This window comes from Peromyscus eremicus, chromosome 20 (genome assembly GCF_949786415.1).
Source record: "Peromyscus eremicus chromosome 20, PerEre_H2_v1, whole genome shotgun sequence".
Taxonomy (NCBI): Eukaryota; Metazoa; Chordata; class Mammalia; order Rodentia; family Cricetidae; genus Peromyscus; species Peromyscus eremicus.
In genome coordinates, this window is record NC_081436.1 from 52,602,773 (window position 1) to 52,626,426 (window position 23,654).

The 23,654-nt window shown below is 32.7% G+C and overlaps 1 protein-coding gene across 3 annotated transcripts in view; it reads left to right on the forward strand.

The window, feature by feature from the left end:
• The window catches only part of Csmd3 (CUB and Sushi multiple domains 3), a 1,140,535-nt gene that overhangs the window by 1,050,243 nt on the left and 66,638 nt on the right, over positions 1 to 23,654 (forward strand). For 2 of the 3 annotated variants that reach the window (XM_059246844.1, XM_059246847.1), the window contains 7 exons: positions 3,527 to 3,715; positions 4,076 to 4,222; positions 7,228 to 7,416; positions 14,618 to 14,803; positions 15,361 to 15,555; positions 16,981 to 17,154; positions 22,402 to 22,575. In XM_059246844.1, coding sequence (XP_059102827.1) covers positions 3,527 to 3,715; positions 4,076 to 4,222; positions 7,228 to 7,416; positions 14,618 to 14,803; positions 15,361 to 15,555; positions 16,981 to 17,154; positions 22,402 to 22,575 — 1,254 coding nt within the window. The remainder of the gene's footprint in view (positions 1 to 3,526; positions 3,716 to 4,075; positions 4,223 to 7,227; positions 7,417 to 14,617; positions 14,804 to 15,360; positions 15,556 to 16,980; positions 17,155 to 22,401; positions 22,576 to 23,654) is intronic. The other variant, XM_059246845.1, reaches the window with a different exon arrangement.

Genomic DNA, 23,654 nt, shown 5'->3' on the forward strand with positions numbered 1-23,654 from the left:
AACTTCTTAAACATTTATTTTGTGTTTAAGCAGAAAAGACAAAATTTCAAAGAAAATACATGTCATTACAGTGTTGAATACTTGCCTGATAATATGATTCTGAGCTATATAATCCGTTTTGGGTATTTTTAATTCAATTATTTCTCAGATGTGCCAATTAAAATTTTTTTTATTCTTCTGAGATTTAAATATTTTTAATTATCCTGAAGTCAGTTCAAACTATGTGAAGTATTTTTGCTCTACGAGGTATGAATAAGGGTAAAGAAGAAGGATAAAACTAAACCAAACCAAACCAAAACACCAAATAAAGACTAAGGTTATAATTCTTTTTATTTGGAAAAATATAATTCTAATCTAGCTGTATAACCCTTTATTTACTCCATATTAAGAATGAGAAGATGAGGATTCAACAGACACACACCAAAAATCAAAGCAAAACAAAACAAAACAAAAAACAAATTTTGCTATATAAGCATCTCTATGTAAGACCATGGCAGTCCTCCACAACACCATGTTCAGAACACATCTCAGGAAGCTATAGAATAATGATAAGTAACTATTTCTGGGTCAGATACAGCTTGATGGAGACATATGTGACCCTGAGTTCAAAATGAGCAATGAAAGTTTTTGTAGAAAAAGCTTAGAGAAAGGATTTTCTACTGTCCATTGATCATGCAAAGAGACATATAAAAGAACTGGACAGGGATTTAAAGGGATTTACTATGTTACCAAGACAGATAAAGAAGGAATTTGAAAGACTAATAAAATTAAGATGTTCAAACATCATTTACGGTTGATTTGTGCTGTCCATAAATCTAACTCATAGTACCTGAGTATAACTGGTGGCCAATTTGAACAAAATTAAACTATTTTATTATGTCACATTAGAGCTTCTTGGATTACTTCCTTTATTGAATTTTTTTCTGACATATGGAAACCTGTTTCCTGAGTAGTATCATAGTTGCTGACAGAAAACCTAAAACAAAAATAATGACTCCAGTGTGACTCATATCTGTATTCTCAACACATTGAAGGCTGATGCAAGAGGATTACCCAGAATTTATAAGCCAACCTAGGCTATATACTGAAGCAGAAAGCCAGTCTACATTACAAATTGAGACTGCCTCAAAATAACAGTAACACATTGTTTATTATTCTAATTATGCAATATGTAGGAATTAGCATTTGCTTTTCTACCTAATTGGAATCCTTATTAAATGATGAAGGATCTTCAGATGAGTCTCTTAATGTATCAGAAAGAAAGGCAGGGATGAACTTGTCACCCTGTGACAATGTCTTATGATCTCATTAAAGGCTGCTAGAACCTCTTGATGTTTTTTGAGTAGATGTCATTCATTCAACTCTTTCCTCCATGGAAAACTTTTCTGTATCCATTTAGGATTGTATAGGCCACATATTCATGAACAGATAAAAACAGATGGAAAAGTAGGGTTTCTTCCTCTCTGGAGACAGTGTATGGGGAAATACTTCAGCAGGCATAAAAGATGTGAGGAGACAGAGCCACAGCATGATTGTTTTCCTACATCAAAACAGATAAGTTTCAGACTCTTGCAAAGAGAGTGTCTATGTTTGAGTCACAATTCAATAATTCTTAGATGAAAACAAACAAACTAATCTGGACAACCTTCGTATTTCACAGTCCATCTTTTCCCTTGTTTTCAATGTCTCAATTCTAAAACTGGAACTTTCTTTAGACTAATTACTATATATCTTATTCTGTCTGCTGTAGAAAATGCAAAATAAATTCAATACCTAGTCACAGAACACTTGAGAGGGTCACTAAAAATTAACAGGTAATCCTTTAGAATAAGTCTATGGGTTTTTTTTTAATGAATACATTAGTTGGTAAGGTATTAATGCAAAAAACTGACTTAGTAGTTTTAAGTTTCAAAAACTTACTAAAGTGCTCATTCCTCTTAAAATTTCTAGAACACATCTACACTCTTTTCATTCAATTATAAATTGTTAGATATTTTCATTTTTCCAAAAGAGGCAGTATTACTTTCCTATTCAACCCTAGGGCCCACTTAGACCTAATAATAGTATGTTTATTACTACACTTTATAGTCACTTTCAAAAATCTGAAAATTAGTTCTAGCTCATTTTCTTTTCAAATATTTCAAGTTTTCCACAGTTTAAGAGTAGTTTTACATTCCTTCAATTCATGATTTTTTTCAATTCTTGTAGAATTTGGAAAAATTAACTCAAAAATATTAAGTTGTTTAAAATATTAAACTGTACTCTAAAAATTATGAATATGTAAATTGTTTATTTTAGTAAATTCTATCCATTATATTGGATGTTTTCAAGTATAGTTCATTTAAAGAAATTGTTAAGGTCATGACCTAATTATTTTTGATGAGTTTTAATACAAAATTATAGAAATTTATGCATGCTAGTTCAATTAGGAAATGGTATGTGCTTTATTTCCAATCTATCAGAATCCTAAAGATTTTGCATTCCACTGTTTTCTTGATCACTAAAGTGTCCTCAGTGAAAATACTGAAACTGTGGTACAACCTAAAGTTAAAAACATACTTTAACAGTGTTATATAATGGAAGTTTTGTTATACTCATATCCTTCATTTTAATAGAAAGTTTTGGTTTACACTAGCTTTAATCCTGTTTGATATGTATGGGTTTATTTATCATATTTATGCACAGTATGTTTCATAGTAAACAAGTCTACACTAAAAACTCTATGATTTTTTTACTTAATTTTTTTAAATGACATTTTTGGAGTAAGAAAGGCCTAATCATTCAGTTATTCTCTGTTTTGAAACCTAAATTAAAATAGATATCTGTACTGTTTGTTCTAATATACAAATGATATGAACCCAAGATTAAAATTCATTGTCTTTGGGTGGAGGTAATAAAACATAATTATATTGTTTTGTTATTCTCAGTATGTCTTATATTGTAGAAGCAATATGATTTAATAATTTGTGCTTTTGTGAGCATGTAAGAGCCAACACCAGGAGCTGCAGGATAACTGGTGACTGGGAACTGTATAAAGTCCCTATGGCTTACTCACTTTCCTGAGACCAGAAAGAACTGAGCATGAAATAAGCCTTGAGAGAGTGGTTTTTATTACTGGACCGTGCACGTGAGTGTGTTGAAAGTTTAGAATGAGAAGAAATTGAGTTGAAAGTAAGGAGAATTAAGTATGGGACTAGCATATAGATAGAGTCAGAAGGAAAGATACAAGAATACAGAAATAATTAGGGAAATGTAAAGAAGTGAAAGGAAATGAATGCATTATCTTTTATTTAATTTTATGTTTCTCATAAAGAAGGCATTTTCAATGTAATGGAGAGAAGAAACAAATATTACAAATTTTTAGGTCTTCACATCCTATTTTAAGTAGCTCAATAAAAATGTTGTTTAACACAAATTCCAGCTATTGTCTTCTTTGTGGTTAATGAGCATAAAGCAAGTATTTGGTATTAAGAATACAGTCTTTGTTTATGTTTTAAAATCCTTGTAATGATGCCTTCTTTAACAGTGCTATGTCCTGCCAATGAATTTCGACTGGATTCTACAGGAGTCATATTGAGTCCTGGCTACCCTGACAGTTACCCAAATCTGCAAATGTGTGCATGGAGCATCTCTGTGGAAAAGGGCTATAATATCAGCATGTTTATAGAATTTTTCCAGACAGAAAAGGAATTTGATGTTCTTCAGGTGTATGATGGTAACCATGGGTTATATTTACTGGATATTCATCAATTTAGTCCAAATACTCTAGCTGTACATATGAATGTTCAGTACAAACAATTGCTTATGTCACTTTTGTCTTATAGATATATTTTAATTAAATGGACTATTTAATATGAAGATTGTAGTTAGATTGATAATTTTTATGAATTATAGTTTAAAGAAACCATTAAAATGCTTAGTAAAATTATTTTGCATTAGGTTTCCCTTATTGATAAGGTACATCGGGTTTTAAACCACTTTAATATTTCATACTATTTTAAGCATATAAACACAGGAAATAAACGGGGATATAATTACTTATTTATAGCTATATTATATCATTTTCTCTCTAAAGGACCAAATATTCAGAGTCCAGTGCTTATTTCCCTCAGTGGAGATTATTCATCTGCTTTTAATGTAACAAGCAATGGTCACGAAGTATTTCTTCAATGGTCCGCAGATCATGGCAATAACAAGAAAGGCTTCAGGATAAGATACATTGGTATGTGATGTTTAGAATTTTAGCAACCATCTCACCTCTGTCAGTGTTGAAATTGTTATTAAAGACTTAAAATGGGGATTAAGAAAGGCTCAGCATGGGGCTGGAGAGATGACGCAGCAGTTAAGAGTATTGGTTTCTCTTCCAGAAGACCCAGGTTCAATTCCCGGCATCCACATGGCAGCTTTCAACTGTCTATAACTCCAATTCCAGGGAATCTGACATGCTCACCCAGATATCTATGCAGACATATGTGCAGGCAAAACACCAGTACTCATTAAATTAAAATAAATAAATTTGAGAAAGGCTCAGCATTAAGAGCATGTATTGATCTTTCAAGTATGTGTATTCTTTTCACAAGATGGCTCACAACTTTCTGCAACTCCACTTACAGGAGATCTGACACCCTCTGTTGATCTCAGCTTGCAGCAGGCATGCATTTAGTGCACATACATGCATGTAGACAAACACTTATACCCAGAAAATAATATAAACAGTTAAACAGAGGAATCTAGATAATATTTAGTTCAATGTTAATAAGAATTACAGACCCTCCATTGTTGCTTTTTGAAAAATTTAGGGTACTCTTTCTATACCTCAATTTCATTCCATGATAAAATAATTTCACCTTCTCCTTTCATTAATTATCTACCACATTAAAGGCTTCTTGTGGAGGGTAGGGTGGGAAAGGTCTCAGTTATCTTTAAGAGGCTGGCCACTGGGATTTTGACCATTCTCCAATGAGTATGTGGACAATACAAATTCAACCTGGTATATTTTCTTTTCTTTTTGGGGAGGGCACAAAGATGAGAGGGTGGACCTGGGAGGAAAGGGAAGCAGGTGTGATTGGGGTACATTGTATGAAATTCTCAAATAATCAGTAAAGATATTCTGTTGGAAAAAAAAGCTCATAAGGTATTTAAAACTTAGGTTAATTAAACTGAATATTTCAATTCATTTTTTCAATAGATTTGTTTTCTTTAACTGTCAGAAAATTGTCATAGTGTTGTCAACATATCATATGACCTTTTAAATTACTATTTAACATTAAATTAGTTTAAGCAGAAACAATGATGTTATTTTAGTAATTATCTTTTGTAATAGAAAATTAAAAATCTCTTATTTTGAAAGACAGAATTTTGAAGACACTTAAAAACCGTGACAAAAAAATGCTTTTATTATTGTTCCTTTGAACTGAATAACATTTAGAAAGCTGTGACCTCAAGATATATTTTTCATGCCATAATTATACCACTTTTTATGTTCTTTCCTTTTTATAATAAAGCACACTATTTTTGACACAGTAATTATTTTTGGAGGTGTTTGAATAAAAACTGTTCTCTATTATAGGAAGGATGCATTTTTTCTTTACTATAATCCTATATGATAATAAAGGCTAAATCTGGGCTAGAAGAATAGTCCGGAATCAACTGTGCATGTCTTTCTTCAGTGTTGAAATTGTGCATCCCAGGATGCTGATCACTATGAATCGTTTCAACTTTAAATGCTTTATAAATAGTTTTAATATAATTCTGAATCATCAATAAATAATACATTTCACTGATAGACTACATACTCCCTCATTTTTATGAATTTCAGTATAATTAAAATTGTACACATCAATAAATATTGTACATATCTGTCCATATAATGTGTAGATAAAATAATCCTGCCTAGTTACTTTTATTTTAAAAAGAATGAGTTAATAATTATAATTAAATGGTAATGTTAATTTGCATATAAATTATGTAGCCTAATAAATTTGAAGAAAAAGAACATTGTTAAAATTAAATATATGTTTGAGATACTCTTTTTTTTTGTGACAGGGTTTCTCTGTGTAGCTTTGGATCCTTTACTGGAACTCACTCTGTAGCCCAGGCTGGCCTTGAATTCACAGAGATCCTCCAGCCTCTGCCTCCCAAGTGCTGGGATTAAAGGCGTGCGCCACCACCATCCGGCTGAGATACTCTTAAGATTGTATTTAATCAGTGTTTTAACCGTATAAAATAAGTCAATTTTATTTTATTACTCTTATACTCAAAAATATTTGAATTTTGTCACATTAAATTTTGTTTTACATAATTGTCACAAATTAAAGGAGAATTGTTAAAACAAAACAATTAAAAGTATTAGACTGATTATGATATAAATCAGTTTTTATTTATATTAATATCTGTGGCAAATTTTGATATAGATATAAAGAAAAATATCACTTTTAGTTACGAAGAAATATTTGATATGTTAAAGACATACTTTTTCCCTGCTAGACATGACAGTTTGTGACATAAATATTCTAAAACTAACCTATTCATCACTATTTATTGTCTACTTTGTATGTCCTCAGATGATGAAAATATTTCAAAAATTAACTATAACATAACAAACTGAACAGTCTCCAAAGTATACGTATGATAAAGCTACTTGACATTATCTTTTGTCATTTCTGACTTCAGGAAAAGCAAAGTTTTATTTTATTGGCAATTTTTATAATTCTATAAGTACTCCATCAGAAAGGAAACTGAAATAAAGTCTCAAAGATGATCATGAAGTAGGAAGGTCTATTTTAACACCTGTCAAAATGAGACTCATGCCCTACTATGATACATGTCTCTAGAGACAGCTTCACTATAACATGTCAACAACAAGCTCTACTATTTTACTCCCAAACTGTGACATTTAGGCCCTTCAGATGCTAGGTAATTCAGTTTCTTGAATTAGATAATATATTGCAGAGCTTTTGGACATCCACAGGTGACAGAAAGCATTTAAAAGCAGAAGACATGTTAGATGACAGTCAACATTATGAGAGACTCTAGGGATAGTCAATCATCCAATAAGCAATTTAAATAGACATTTTAAAGGAGGTTGGAATGTATTATGGTCATTGAGATAAAATGACAACTGACTTATTCTTAAGTAAGCACTAATTACATAGTTGTTCATAAGTTTGGATGACAGAGAACTTTTAATTGCTAATTAAGCACTGTTTATTTTTTTCCTTTGAAAAGCCTTCTACTGCAGCACACCAGAATCCCCACCTCATGGCTACATCATCAGTCAGACAGGTGGACAGCTGAACAGTGTGGTTCGGTGGGCCTGTGATCGAGGGTTCCGACTCGTTGGGAAAAGCAGTGCTGTGTGCAGAAAATCCTCCTATGGGTATCATTCATGGGATGCACCTGTTCCTGCCTGCCAAGGTGAAGTATCTTATCCCAAAATAGAAACAAAAATTAATGAAACATTGACCTTATCTTTTTTATTTTAAGCACAAAATAGACATTATCAAACATACATATTCAGAAGCACATCATAGAGGCATTTCTGGAGAAGAATCATAAAGACACAAAATTGACTTTGTCATGTAAAAAGGCAGGGGAGTGTTTGAGTTAGGTAGTAAAATTAAGCCAAAGTAAACTTAAATTATACAAAATAATGGCATGCAGCTTAACCCCCACCCACCTGAGCCAAGGTTTCTCTGTGTAGTTCTGCTGCCTTGGAACACCCTCTGTGCACCAGGCTGGCCTTGAAGTCTGAGCTCTGCCTGCCTCTGCCTTACAAGTCTTGGGATTGAAGGCATGCACCACCACCACTTGACTTAAAATGCATTATAAATGAATATATACATGCACACACATATATATATACAAATGTATACACATATGCATATATGTGCATGCATTATAAATTACATATGCATGTAATATAGAATATAAAGGTCTCTGTAGCAACACTGAATGCTCTAATTTTAAAATGGCAGAACACTTTCAATGAATAAATAATGGGTTGTCACTATCATCTAATTTGAGAGAGAGCTTATAGAAAAATCAACTGTAGAATTGGTCAATTAAAATATAGAATCAGCCGGGTGATGGTGGCACATGCCTTTAATCTCAGCACTTGAGAGACAAAGGCAGGTGGATCTATGTGAGTGCAAGGCCAGCCTGGCCTACAAAGCAAGTTCCAGGACAGACTCCAAAGCTACATAAAGAAACCCTGTCTCAAAATATATATATAAATTATATATGATATATATTATATATATATCATTCATATATATGTATATATATATATATATATATATATATATATATATATATATATATATAAAATCAAACAAGTTAAAATTATCTGAGGACTAGAAATTACCAGACAATTGCAATAGTTTCTTGTATTTACCTAGATTTAAATTTCTAATTCATGTAAAATTAGCTCCCATAAGTATATGTAAAGATACGTGACATGAAGTAATTATTGCTTCTTTAGTGTAGAAAGCAGTAACCTATCTGTAAGTTTTCTGAGTAACATTATTTCTCTAGCAAGTTAACAGGTGAAGCACATGCAAATGAGGTATAGTTTCGTGTACTTCAATATGTCTACTTGCCTTTGACCAATGAATAGCAATAATATGTGTAATTTCTTAGTAACAATTTTTGTTTAAGATTCATTTGGAAAGAAATAGTTGATATCATGTTTTAATAGTAGGAAGTAAAATTATATGAAAATGGCCCCAAATCACATGTACTTTGAATGAACATTAAAATCTTTTGATATTTGAACTTCATTTTATAGTTACAAGATTTTTTATGTCTATGTGTTTTTTTGTGTATGTATGCATGCATGTAATCTTTATGTAAGCAAAAGTTTTGTTTTTCACTAGGTTTAATTGTGAATGTCTGTGTGCCTGTGTGTCTCTGTGTGTGTGTGTGTATGTGTGTGTGTGTGTGTGTGTGTGTGTGTGTGTGTGTGTGAATATTTGTGAGTGTAGGTGTTTGTAGATACTGGTAGCTTTGGATGCTAGAGCTGGAGTAGTTTCAGGTGATTGCAAGCCTCCTGGTCATGGCAATCTGGAACTCTGATCATACTTCCAAACCACTGGATTTATATTAAAAGAAAAAAAATCCCAAACTTTTTGAAATTTTGCAATTACTTCCTAAAGTCAATTCTATAATTTAACTAGTTTTACGTACATAATATCACATTTAACATGATGTATCACATTACTTTGTTATCATTTTTATTTATGGTTTTCAATTATAATAACCAAGTTGAAGTACAGTTGAAAAAAAAAGGCATTTGATCTTGTAAAATGATACAATATTTGTAGTTCAAAATACCTTTCTCACAAAACTGATCTCTTGCTTTCATCAAAACATTCAAAAAGATTATTTTGTAAAAATGTATTTGTTGTATGTTTGACCTATGTGTTTGAGTATTGCTAACTAGGTCACTGGGAAGAGCTGTTCATGGAGTACAAACTCTTAATGTCACCTTTGTTTACGTTCTTTAATGAATTATTCTCCTTGCTGGTCAATATCTTAGGCATCCTAATATTTACTTACTTCAGTTTTAGTTAATCTATATGAGCAAATTATGACTAGAAAATTTCTTTGGCTTTCTGTGTTTGAGTTTCCGTAATTATTTTTTCTTTTAGAACGTTAGATAGCCCCTTATTGACAAACACAAAAGAACCAATATTAGGAACCGAGTAACTCCATCCCCTTATACAACTAGGCACTCTTGCTATTATGAGGAAGAAGTGGATTTGTAAGCATTGCCTTACTTTTTCCCCCAATATAATATTTTTTACCTATGATTTGGGAATTTTGTACAATGAACCACGATCACACTCACTTCCCATTCTCCAGGTCCTCCATTCTACCCTTGTTCCCTCACTGAAAAAGGAAAAAAAAATATCCCAAGGCCAGTTTGTATTATCCATATACTCATTGGAGCATGATCAAGCTCTTAGTGACCAGCTCCTTAAAGATAACTGAGTCCCTGATAGACAGGCAGGCAAGGGGAGGGGCCACAGATATTTAATAAAGATGCAGACTTACAGCTTTGTTCTCACTCTCCTGACCCAAGACAATGGTCTGACTGGTTTTCTTTTTCTTTCTTTCTTTCTTTCTTTCTTTCTTTCTTTCTTTCTTTCTTTCTTTCTTTCTTTCTTTCTTCCTTCCTTCCTTCCTTCCTTCCTTCCTTTCTTTCTTTCTTTTTTAACACTATCCTTCTTCTATTAGGGATCTTTTGAGCTCCAATTCATTCCAAATGGCTTAAAGTGGAAAACTCTTATAAGTTAAGGCTTCTGACATTTTTAGTTTAGTGATACAAAATATGTATTTAAAGATCAAAAATAATATAAAAATACTAAAATTTAGAAGCTCTGCCTAGTAAATGTCATCAAGTATATTGACATGGTTCTCATATGCTACCAATTACATGTTATTTATATAAAAAATCATTCTAAATGAAAAAAAAAAAAGGAAAGGATAACTGAAACCTTCCCAGCTCCCAGCCCTATCAGAAGCCATCAGACGGGAAGAGCAACACTTTAGCGTCTTTATCTTCAGGACTCTCTTCAGTGGATTCCTGTCTGGACTGTTTTTTTTTTTTTATTTCTTTATATATTTATTGACTTGGTGGGTGGGGGGTGTTGAGAGGTTACCACAGAAGCTTTCAATGTCTCTCATTCTCAATTATGGATCTGCTGTTATCAATACACTGAAAAAAAAAAAAAAACAAAAAAACAAGAAACAAAACAAAACTCCTCTGGCAGTAAGAGCCAGCGACATCATGGATCGAGGACGGCCACACAGCAGCTGGAGGCTGCATGAAACGCGGCCGCACTATGTTCCCGGGTGGCAGCCCTGAGCAAGGACATCAACATGATCCCCAGTGGCAACACAAACCATGGCTATCAACATGGCCTAGAATCACTGACATCAACTTGGCCTCTGGGGGCAATATGGATGATAGGCATCAACACGGCCTGCAGCAGAAACAGGGACCACAGACACAACGCAACATGGCCACCAGAAGCAGTACAGACCATGGAAGACTTTCCAGTGTGCTGAATCAAGAAAATTAGCCATTCTTCGTCTTGGATATCTTGTTGTTGCTCACAGTCAGGATGATCGTACTGCTCGTCTGGGCAGCACATTCTGGGGGCAGAACCTGCGTGAGCTCCAGGCTGTGGCACATTACCCTTCCAGCCTCTTTATAAACTCTGTTTTCCTGGTATTCTGTAGAGAAGTAATCATAACAGCCTCTCAGAGATGATTCTCCTGAACAAGTTTTATTCAATCTTTCTCTTTTTTGAGCTTGAAAGCTGTATTAGTCATTTAGAGGAAATATATATATATATATATATATATATATATATATAATATTCATATTATAAAAATAAAATATGTTATTGGTGTAATACTAAGAATTTTACATATTTATTATATTGGCTTTAGTAGAGTGAGATTCATTAGAGAGGGTTTATTTGAATGGTTGTGGTCCATCTAGTCCAACAAAGGCTGTCTTCCAATGGGAAGTTTAATAATGAAGTAGTTTTTCAGGCCACGAGGCTGGATATTTCAGCTGGTCTTTGGTATACATCAGAGTCCTGAAGAAGTAGGCTCTAATACCAGTGACTCAAGAATGAGAACAAGCAGGCAAAGAGAGACAGACTGGACCTGGCATAGGCATTGGAAACCCCAAACCTATCTCTAGAGGCACACCTCGTCCAATATGCTGCTTCTCATCTTTGTAAACAGTTCATTAACTGGAGACTAAGCACACAAGTATATGAGGGGCATTGTCATTCAAACAGCCACAGAAGTTAGAATGGAGCTACCTGCGAACAAGGTATTTGTCTAGCCATTTGACAATGGCATGGTTTACTTCAGGTCTAAAATACAGCCAGTTTTTCTAGACATATGAGGAATTTATACTATTTAACTACATTTATACTACATTACCACCACCTAGGTTCAATAATTGTGTTCATGTTTGTGTTCTTGTGCATGTGTGTGTGTTCATGTATGGTATGTTTACTTTCATATGTGTTTGTATTCCTGAGCATGTGTGTGTGTGTGTGTGTGTGTGTGTGTGTGTGTGTGCGCGTGTGCGCGCGCGCGCGTGTGTACTCAGTAAATACCTGATCATTGGCAAGGAGTATTGGGAAAAGAGAGCTTATTAAAAATTACAATTCTCTACATGATTATGTGAAAATATAAATATTGATGAAACAGATATTATGGGACCATTTACTTTGCCAAAAGTAGGTTAGAGATTTTGTAATTATAGAAAGGATAATAACATAATTGTTTGAAATTGCTTATGTAATTTCTTGATTTGGTGTTACTCTTCTATTCAGGATTTTTAGGTCAGGAAATCACAATAGATTAAATTATTCTGTAATGTGGATTTTTCTGTTCAGTTTTACCTGGTTTATATTGACTTGACTAAGTTATACTCATTATCTTCCATTCATATATATATGATGGATTTTACAAAATTAATAGTAAGTTTACTCTGAATTGAAAGACAGATAAACAGGAATGATCTTCATAATAATTAAATGAAACACATTTTTCTGTACTTGATATATTTTACTATGTTGAGAAAAGTAAGTCTAGAATTATTTACGTATAACCTAATTCACAATCTAAAAACTATTTTGATTTTTAAGGTAATGCACTAAAGTAGTTATACCAGATAATACATACTAAATCTACTTGGTACTGAGATGACACATATACAAATACATTAATATGTCTTGTGGAAGTACAGATAATCTTATTTTCCCCTCTTATTGAAAATAGCTATTTTCCAAACATAATATATCCTAATTACAGTTTCCATCTACTCCTCCCAGTTCTTCCCTACTTCCCCTCCTATTGTTTTTCACTCCTTTTCTGTCTCTCATTAGAAAACAGACTTCTAAGGGACAATAATAAAATAAGTAAAGTACAATAAGATAAAGCAAAAATTAATATATATCAGAATAGGACAAAACAAATAAAAAGTAGGAAAAGAGCCCAAGAAGAAGCCCAAGAAGGAGAGACCAGCATGTTCACACATTCAGGAATAATAACACTGATTTAGAGGGCCTTGTTTAATTGGTCTCCTCTACCCCCTCTGGTTCTTACAATCTTTCAACAGTCTTCTTCTTCCTCAGGGTTCCTTGACCCAATGAGGGAAGGGATTTGATGAGACATTTTGTTTTGGGCTCAGTATTCCAAAGTCTCTCCCTGTTTAATGTCTACCTGTGGGTCTCTATATTTGTTCCCCCCACTGCAGGAGGAAGGTCTATGATGATGGCTGGGCTGTATTTTTTTATTTTATTTTACTTTTAAATTTCTTTTTAGAACAATAATGTTTGGTTTTACATGCGGTCCCTGGGCTTTCCTTTCTCGAGGTCTTTGTCATTCAAGCAGTTTTGGGTTGGAGTTACAACTCATGGAATGAGCTTTACATAAATGACGTATCAGTTGGTTACTCCCGTGAGGTTTGTTCTATTATGGTGCTAGCATTTCTTTTTTTTTTTTTTCGAGACAGGGTTTCTCTGTGTAGCTTTGCGCCTTTCCTGGAACTCACTTGGTAGCCCAGGCTGGCCTCGAACTCACAGGGATCCGCCTGGCTCTGCCTCCCGAGTGCTGGGATTAAAGGCGTGCGCCACCACCGCCCGGCTAGTGCTAGCATATATTGTAGACAGGACACCACTGTCAATCAAAACCTTTGATGCTGTTTAAATGAATTTTATTTCATTTATGGTTTTAAATGCTGTCAGACATTAGCTGGGGTACCAATGCAATTGTTTATTATCTAGGAAATTCAGATTATATAAATGTGGGGCAAACATGGACAAGAGTCACTATGTAGAAATTCTATGTAATATTTTGAAAGCATATAAAATGAAATATATGTATATATAATTAATTATGACAACATAACGTAGAAAAGCTAGTGCTCATCTAAATTAAATGTATTATAGTTTGAAAGTAAGCATTGCAAATGAAATTCAGAAAGATTCCAGTTATGTTTAAGAGAATGGATTCTGGCCTACTATTTATCAAAGAAGTACCATGTACACTATACTATCATTAGTGCCTATCACACATGGCGATTGTAACCTGACAAAGAAAAGGCTTTTGGGTTTAATCGACTTTTTAGTTTTACTTATAAACAACATAAAAATGAGAATTTCTGGTCCCCGTACATGATACTTAGTAGTTATTGATTATTACTATCAAATTAGGCAATCTAACTCAGTGCTGTGCAGTGTATACTAACCACACCATATAATTACCCAACTTGCATCCCCAATAGTCTTTATGAATGCTAATATCAAGATACATGATTAAAAGCTGAGAGAGGCCAAGAAAAAAAGCAAGAACAGTGTACAGAGTCACCAACTTAAATTCTTATTATCAGCTTAAAATAAATTATTCAAAATGTACAGTTCAGAAAATACCTTTTGTGCTCTACTGTGAATCTCCTTTTGGAAACATGGTAGAATCCCAAATAATAATTCTCCATGTTTGACAGTTACAGATTTCATGAAGTTGTTTTGCATTTTCTGTTGCCATAATTATGTGTGTGCCTGTATGTGTGTGTTTACTCTAGCAATTTCCTGTGGGATTCCGAAAGCCCCAACGAATGGGGGAATACTTACAACAGACTACTTGGTTGGAACTCGAGTTACCTACTTCTGCAATGATGGATACAGACTGTCATCCAAGGAACTCACCACAGCCACCTGCCAATCAGATGGAACATGGAGTAATCATAACAAGACCCCTCGCTGTGTTGGTACGCACGTTCATTGAAATTTGTCAGTAGTGTACAATTTGTATGCTATATGACTTGAAACTGTACACACTGTTGACTTTTAAAAGCAAATCCCTGAAATGTCCTAGGATGGAAATAAAAGTATTTTATAATCTTTTTTTTTTGTACTATGAAAGACTGAAGAACAGAAAACAGTCATTTTGTCCATTTTCCAAAGTATGTATAGGTATCAAGGGTGATATTTTTATGTAACCATTTAATTTGCTTTATAAAATGGCATGATTAATAAACTGTATACAGAGCTTTTTTAAAAGTATAATGCTTATCTTAGTAATGTTCTATATCAATAAGCTAAACTCTGTTTATTTCCAATAAACTAACCTCCAACAGTTCCTGGAAAAATGGAAGTAATTAATGATTAATGTGGAAAAAATAAACATGTTGTTAGTAGAGCACACTATAGAATGAAATAAAGCAATGGCTACATAAAAGACCTACCTAATACATTTTAGGTATCCCTAAGTAATGAGGTGGATACTTTTGCCTTATTAGCACTTGTATTCTTTTATTTTGTCCAGTTGTTACATGTCCAAGCATCAACTCCTTTACCTTGGAACATGGAAGATGGAGAATTGTGAATGGATCCCATTATGAATACAAAACAAAGGTGGTTTTCAGCTGTGACCCTGGTTATCATGGACTTGGTCCTGCTTCTATTGAATGCCTTCCTAACGGTACTTGGAGTTGGAGAACTGAAAGACCGTACTGCCAAAGTATGCCTAGCTTGTTTTAGAAGCTCTTTCTGGGGGTTGAATTTCTTGAATTACTTCTTTTTCAAAACATAATCAATGTCAATGTTTACAATGATTCTTTTGTATTTATGAGTGCTCCCTTGAGATGGGGCATCCACATGTTGCTCCGCCAACCCTTAGAATCCTGGGCTCAAATAAGCCTTCCCAGGATACAAGTATGAACCATCACAAGTAGTGAAACAATTAATAATCATTAATTATTTTATTCTTATTACATTTTAAGGTTTACTCATTATATTTACTAAATACTTTGAATAACTTGTGAGAAATGGCTGAAGTACTTATTATAGCAGCTATATTATATTCATATTCATATTCATATTCATATTCATAGTGTACTTAATAGTTGCTTGAAAGTATTTTTAGTTTTTATATGTATTGAATTCATTCTTTTAAAAATGAAACTAAATGATGAATTAATCATTTTAAACAGGCCACAGAATCTGTAACTACAGAAATGGTCTTTAGCTCAGGCAATCTAAAAACATCTGATTTAATTAACAGTGCTGTATGATGTATATTCTTTCTAATTCTCATTTCTTGAATAAGAAAAACATAACACTTATTTTGTAAAGCTGTTGAGATGGTTTAATGTTATTACATGTTTGAAATACCAGCTAGATCCAGACTCACATGAACCTAAAAATATTATTTAATCAAATTGAAAATCATCAGTTGATTTGTATATATGTTTTTCCATGTGGTCAGGGTCTAATAAAAGCCACCTTAATATACAGAGGATAGTCAGTTGAAATTCTTCCCAACTTCTTTTGCCTATTTGTTATTTTATCCCAGAAGACACATTAGACTTAATCATTCTTTTAACCTGAATCCAAAATGAATCTACGTCATAAAATACGGCACCGACACCCAAATTTTATAAATAAATAAATGGTCAAATGGGAGTATTATATTTAATAAATTTAATACTACAGATAACTAGCTATACTATATCTAGCAGATATAGAAGTGTCTGTGGATAACATTTCCTTATAATCATGAGTGTGATTTATAGTTTATTTTCTAAATCTCTATGCTAACATAGATTATACTTGCCCTGAGGCTTGACATAATAAGGTTAAGAAATGATGACAATAAAAATAGATTTCTAGATATTACAATAGATTCTACTTCATACACATAATGTCACTCTTCAAAGTTAAAAGAAGATTTGGACTAATTAATTATAATCTCTCTAATCATAAACAATATGTATTAAACTATATCATGTTCTTTTTCTATTCTCTCACATCCAAACTTGATTTAAAATACCATTTTTGGATATAAGAAAATCAATTCAAAGATAACTCAAAATGTTAGCAGCATGCTATTTTTGACAAGTGGATTTTAACCATGTCTCATGTGTGTTTACTTACTGTTTTTAAGTCATCTCCTGTGGAGAATTACCGACACCTCCAAATGGAAATAAGATCGGAACGCAGACTTCCTATGGCTCCACAGCCATCTTCACGTGTGATTTGGGATTCATGCTTGTGGGTTCTGCTGTGAGGGAATGCCTTTCCTCTGGTCTGTGGAGTGGATCAGAAACTCGATGTCTAGGTATGTGATTTTAACTCACTTTACCTTCTTTCCCAACCAGCACACAGAACAGGAAACTGAACCTATTCCCTGACATGAGGTGGCAATTTTGATTCATTTAGCAAGGTTGTAAAAAATCAGAAGAGGTTTAAGGCTAACATGTCTCATGTTAAAAAACAGATGTCCCTTGAAGTCATTCAGATTGTGTTTCTAACGAAAATCTCACGCCATTATGGGGAGACTCGCTTTCTATGGTGAAAAGAGAAGGGTTATAACAAATTACTGAAAATGTCTGTACATAGAGTTCATTCTAACCAATGGTCAGTTCTCTTTTCAAGGAATTGCTTAAGATGATGACTAAGGATGAAAATAAAATCTACATTTTAATCTTTCTCCTCTTTTAGCTTATAAAATTGCAAGATATTTGAAACTATTCTATTAAAACTAATAAAAATCTATTTTTAAATGTAGTTTTAGACCATCGGAATCTTTTTTGTCCTTAGAGCTTTCTCAAAAAAATCTGCTCAGAAACAAAACAAAACAAAACTGAATTATTATCCATTTTCTTTTATTATGAAAAGAATATTATGGTTTATACCACACCACCACTTGAAGAACTTCAGTACTTCTTTGATATCAAGAAATTACTATGATTTGTGTTTATTTTATTTATCTGAAATTATTCCGAGATATGACATAAAATATTTAAGTGACAAATAATGTTTGTTCATTCATTTGCTAGATACTTTATGTATTAATTTCAACACTGCTTCATAATATATGCTTTTTAAAAATGCTACTTCAGAATGAATGGTAGAAGAGATTATCCCTTGTTATCACACACAGTATTCCTAATAAGTTTGAAAACATTACATGAATACATCATTGTTTAAAATATAGAAGGTTTAGTTTGAGTAAAAACTTATTTTTAAAAGCTGTAATTGTAAAATAGTTTCTTTATAGGTAAGAACTCAGCAGTATCTACTATAAATCAACCACACAAAATGTAAACAAATACAATTGTAGTATACTAATACGGGATTAAGTGACCAAAATCATTTTTTAATATTTCCTGAAGTACTTTTACTTGTACTGATTTCAAGTACAAATTCCTAAGTATACTTATAAATTGGAAGATTTGTATGTAAGATATTTAAGAAATATATTTTATAGTTATACAATTCAGTTAACAATTATTGAATTTTATGTGCTGTTTTGTGCAAGTGTATGAACTTATCTGAATTTACTGCCACAATTATGCTCTAACTATGTTCCCTAGAAAAAGGTATTGAAGAAATATTTATGAACAAACCACACTTCTAAGTCAATGGAGACAATATCATTGTAAAGCAATATATAGTAAAGGCTATATCATTGGCATTTAATATAAACCCATAATTAAGCTGGATGGAGAAAGGTTGCAGACAATGTAATCCTACCGTCCTGCACTAGAAACCGATCAGAAGCATGCATTCCTTCTCAGCTTACCCTCCTGATCCAGAGACTCTTGCCATAGTGTGGTCAACAGAATATTCTTCTGATTATTCCTCTGGATACAGTACCTTTATTTTCTACTTCTCAGTGATTCCTATGGGTTTTGTAATTGGAAAAATAATCGACAACAGATGCTTATCTGTCTCTGATCCATTATAGAACTAGATTTTTGTTATATTTGCTTCAATACCCATTTATCTTTCAAAGCTTTAAAAAAAACCTGTCAACATATCTCATCAATAAATGTTAACATAAATCATATTAATCAATATTAAACTTCTTAGCATCTGTATTATTAGCTAGAATCAATATTTATGGTTCTTGTTTTCTTTTTCTTCTTCACTTTTTTCTTTTCTTCTTTCTTTCTTTTTTTTTTGAGATAGGGTCTCTCTACATAAATCCACTTGCCTTTGCCTCCAGATTGCTGGGATTAAAGGCATGTGTCACTAGCATGTGCCACCATGATGCCATCCCTCTCCCTTCTGTTCTTATTCTGTTAAAAAGAATATGCCACGATATCTATATCTATATCTATATCTATATCTATATCTGGCTGTAATATATGTCTATACAGATCATATATGTGTATATATATAATATGCCATGATATGTATGTATTTTGTACTCAGTCTGAAGCTGGGTTAAGGCATTTACACCATATGTTAGTTCTTCCTGTTATAGAAATTTCTGTGAGTGAAGTCCTAAATATGCTAAAACCTTCTTGAATTCTACTCCATCTCATTGTTGTAGGTATCTGTATTAGTTGTTTCATTCAAGCACTGAATTCCCTTAATGAATACATTATATTACAGTTAGTCTCTATTGACAGTCATTGGAGTATTGTCTGCTCTGGGGACAGTATTGTCTGGTCTGGGATTTTTAGTAAATTTTTTTGGTAGCTTATATATTCATTCCTATAGGTACTCAGAAATAAAATTCCTCTAACTTTATTTATATACCCTCTTCATCACCAGATTTGAATTTGCATTGTTTTTTGATTTTTGGTGTCTAGCAAAATTTCATTGACTTTTGGGCCATTTTCAGATTTTCCTTTATGATATGGGTGATTACTTTTAATGAAACACATTTTGATATGAACTGTAATTCTTAATCAGTTCTGGTTATAATATTGATCACTGCACTAATGAGCATTTCTCCCAATCTGTGATTTACTTATTCATTTCTTAATAAGAACTGTTGATAAGCATGTTTTCAACTTTGTTAAAGATACAGCTTGAGGATTTGTTCACTTTCTTTTTTGTTATCATCTGCTTTCAGTTTAGGGCTTTCTTCCTCCAATATTATTAAAAAAATACTTTGTGCTGGGTTATTCTAGAAGGTTTATTCTAGAAGGTTATTCTAGAAGGTTTCTAGTTTGATATATTATTCAAATGCTTCAAATGTGTTGGTGTATTTTTTAATGATGTAAGTTTAAGATTGTTTTCTCTTCTAGAATGATCAACACTGGTAAAAATTTTATAAGAATAATTGATATCACTTTACCAAAGTCTCCTAAGTTTCAAAGTTTGTCAATCTCAACCAAGGGTGGCTTTGCAGCTCTCGATTCATAAGGACAGTTTTATGTGTATCAATATTGAACACCTGATCTCTCAAATATCTATTTGAATACTTGGTTTTCACTGATATTTAACAACAGCAATATTATACTTTTAACACAGAGGTCTTGGGTGTTTATTGCTAAATTCAGAATTTTCATTAGTATTTATAAAATAATTATATCTTTCAATTGTTGGATACTAGCATATACATGAGCAGTCAGTTAAAATATTTTTCTAGTATTATTTACAAGCTTGCTAAATTCATTTCACTGGTTTTAAGAACTTCTAAAAATACAACTCTAAAAATATGTATATCTATCTATCTATCTATCTATCTATCTATCTATCTATCTATCTATGTGAAATGTCATTTAACTGCACAGTTTTGCTTATTGTTTCTCAATGATCCTCTTCCCTTCTTTCTTTCCTTTTTCTTTACTGTGTAATTTTTTTTTTTTTTGGTTTTTCAAAACAGGATTTCTCTGTATGACAGATCTGGCTGCCCTGCAACTGGCTTTTAGACCAGGCTGACCTCAAACTCACAGAGATCTGCCTGCCTCTGCCCCCAAGTGCTTGGATTAAAGGCGTGTGCCACCACCGCCCAGCTTGTATAGTTTTTTTTATAGATTAGTTTTATAAGATAACTTTAATTTTTTTCTTTTTCTTTTCAATTGTTGAAATGAATAATCATAAAGATTTTAATATCCTCCTGTGCTTTGAATCCTATAGGCCGTGTAGTGGGGTATCTTTATCATTCTTATGTATAATGGTCTCTACTTCTTCTGCCAATAAGGTTAGTTAGGAGGTTAACAATGTTGCTGCTACTTTAGAAGAGGTTTTATCCAATGGTTACATTACTCAGTAGTATATATTTTTTGTTTTCTATTTTTTTCTTATATTGCAAATTGACAAATATTTTCTTCTCTCTATTTTGTATGGTTTTATATTGTTTACCTTTTAATTTTATTTTTAATTAAATATTACATTTTCCTGCACCTTATAACCATTCCTATGGCACACCTCCCATTCTCCTACTGTTTCACAATCTACAGCCTCTTTTACTTAAATTATTCTTGTTATACACACACATACATTTAGATAGATATAAATATAACTGTCTGAGTCTACTTCGGATTGCTTGTATGTATACAATTTTTACGCCTAATCACTTCATATTGGATATCCATTCATGGGGCACATCCCTGAAGAAGATAATACTTATTCCCTTGGCAGTTGTTAATTACTTATAACTCTTCATCTAGGGTTGGGTCCCTGTGAGGTTTCACCTATCCATAACAACATGCCATATGGAGGTATCACTTTGCAGGTCTTGTTTAGGTAGCCATATTCTTGAAGTTTCATAGATGTAGCCTCCATATCGTACATAGAAGACATAGTCTCACAACAAATTCCCCAATTATTTGGCTTTTATCATCTTTCTGCCTCTTCTTCAGCAATGTTCCCTGAGCCTTGATTGTACATGTTGTGTTGTTGATGTATTAATTGAGACTTTGGACTCCATAGTCAGTTACTCTATGGATTTCGACCTGTTTTGTCTTACAGTAATGATTTTCATCTGCTTCAAAAAGAAGCTTATTTGATGAGAGGCAAGAGTGATCCTGTGGGTATTATAAGTATTTGTAAAGCAGTTAGGAATTGTACTGGTTTAGGAAAGTGTCAGTAGTAGATTCTTCCTAAGATGCACAGTCTCACTAGCCAGCAGTAGTGGCTGGGCCTGGAGGTTTGATCTGTCTTCTTGATTTTGTTGTTTATATTACTTTTCTTAAAGAAAAAATGTAAAAAGCAATGGTTATATCACATTTTACTTTCTAATTAGAACACATAAACCAAACTGAGATTATACATACTTGGTTAGGATATGCAGGTCCTGTTTTAACATCCTATTACTTCAGAGACACATTGGGAGAGTTATACTAATTTTCTTCCTAAATGCTGTTTTATTCTTTATTCATCAAAGTTTTACTTCTGAGATATTCACTTCAATATATTTAAATTTCTTACATCTTCTTTGAAACCGTTCCACTAGGTGATTGTTTTTATTTCTAAATTCTTGATGTTTTCAGAATGTGTCTTAGTTACTTTTATGTTCTTTAATTCTGTATGAATGTTTAAGTATTTAATAAATTAATTATGTACATAAATAATAAATAAAATACTGAGTCACATTATTAAAATACTGTTTCACAAATTTCAGCGGGTCATTGTGGAGTTCCAGAACTCATAGTGAATGGTCAAGTCATTGGAGAAAATTATGGCTACAGAGACACAGTTGTGTATCAGTGCAATCCTGGTTTCCGTTTAATTGGGTCTTCAGTGAGGATATGTCAGCAGGATCACAATTGGTCTGGTCAGCTTCCATCCTGTGTGCGTAAGTAAGCATGACAAAAGAAATTAGGGACCTCCTGCATTCTGAAATAGTCAACGAATCATGTTTTTTTTTTACTAAGCAAGCTAAAGATTTTTGTTGTTTTACAATATTTAGATGACAATGTAAACTAAATTTTATAATGTGTTCATGTGCACTGCTATGCAGTAATTCTTAAGGATCATATGAAAGTATGTATTTGGGTAATATTAAATTTTATATTCCTTATGTTTTTTATGAAGACATAATTTAAGTTTGGAACCCCAGCATTTGTTGTAAATATTTACAAGAGAACATTTGTGTGAGTATGACATATTCTCAGCGTGTTTTTAACATAAGGACTTCGAGTTGTTGACACCACTGGGTAACAATATCAACACGCTTGTGATGTGAGGCTACGAAGCTTTTTCTAGTGGAAATTCTTCTGGTAAATGTGTTTTAGTAATTAGGATGCTATAGCTAGCTCATCAAATACTGTCCTGATGAATTGTAATTAGTGGAGAAAAAAAACACATCAGACATCATATGGAGAGCCATTGTACTCATGTCAGATCCGCTGCTAATTATGTCAGTTAATTCTGGTAATTTGCTCTTTCAGAACTCTACTTCATAAGCAGTTGAAAGTGTTTATTTAGCACTATGGTTCCCTTTAGCTTCAGAAACCATCATATTCATATATATATATATATATATATATATATATATATATATATCTCAATATTAAGTATATGAAGTAAGAATAATATGTTGTGATAAGTGATGAAAATAGTTTGACCAATATCAGAAAGTTTTTTATAGCTATATTTAAAATATTTTAATACAAATATAAAGCTGTTTGGCTACACATAAGATTAGATATTTAAAATTATATTTTAATGAAAACATTTAACATTTCAATAAACCTTTGGATGAAATTATATATGAATTCATACATTAAAGACCTAATGGTGCTGGAAAGATGGTTCAGTGGTTAAGAGCACTGGTTTCTCTTTTAGAGGACCAAAGTTGGATTTCCAGCACACACATACATGATAACCTCATAACCATCAGCAACTCCAGATTCAGGATGTCTGAGGCTCCCT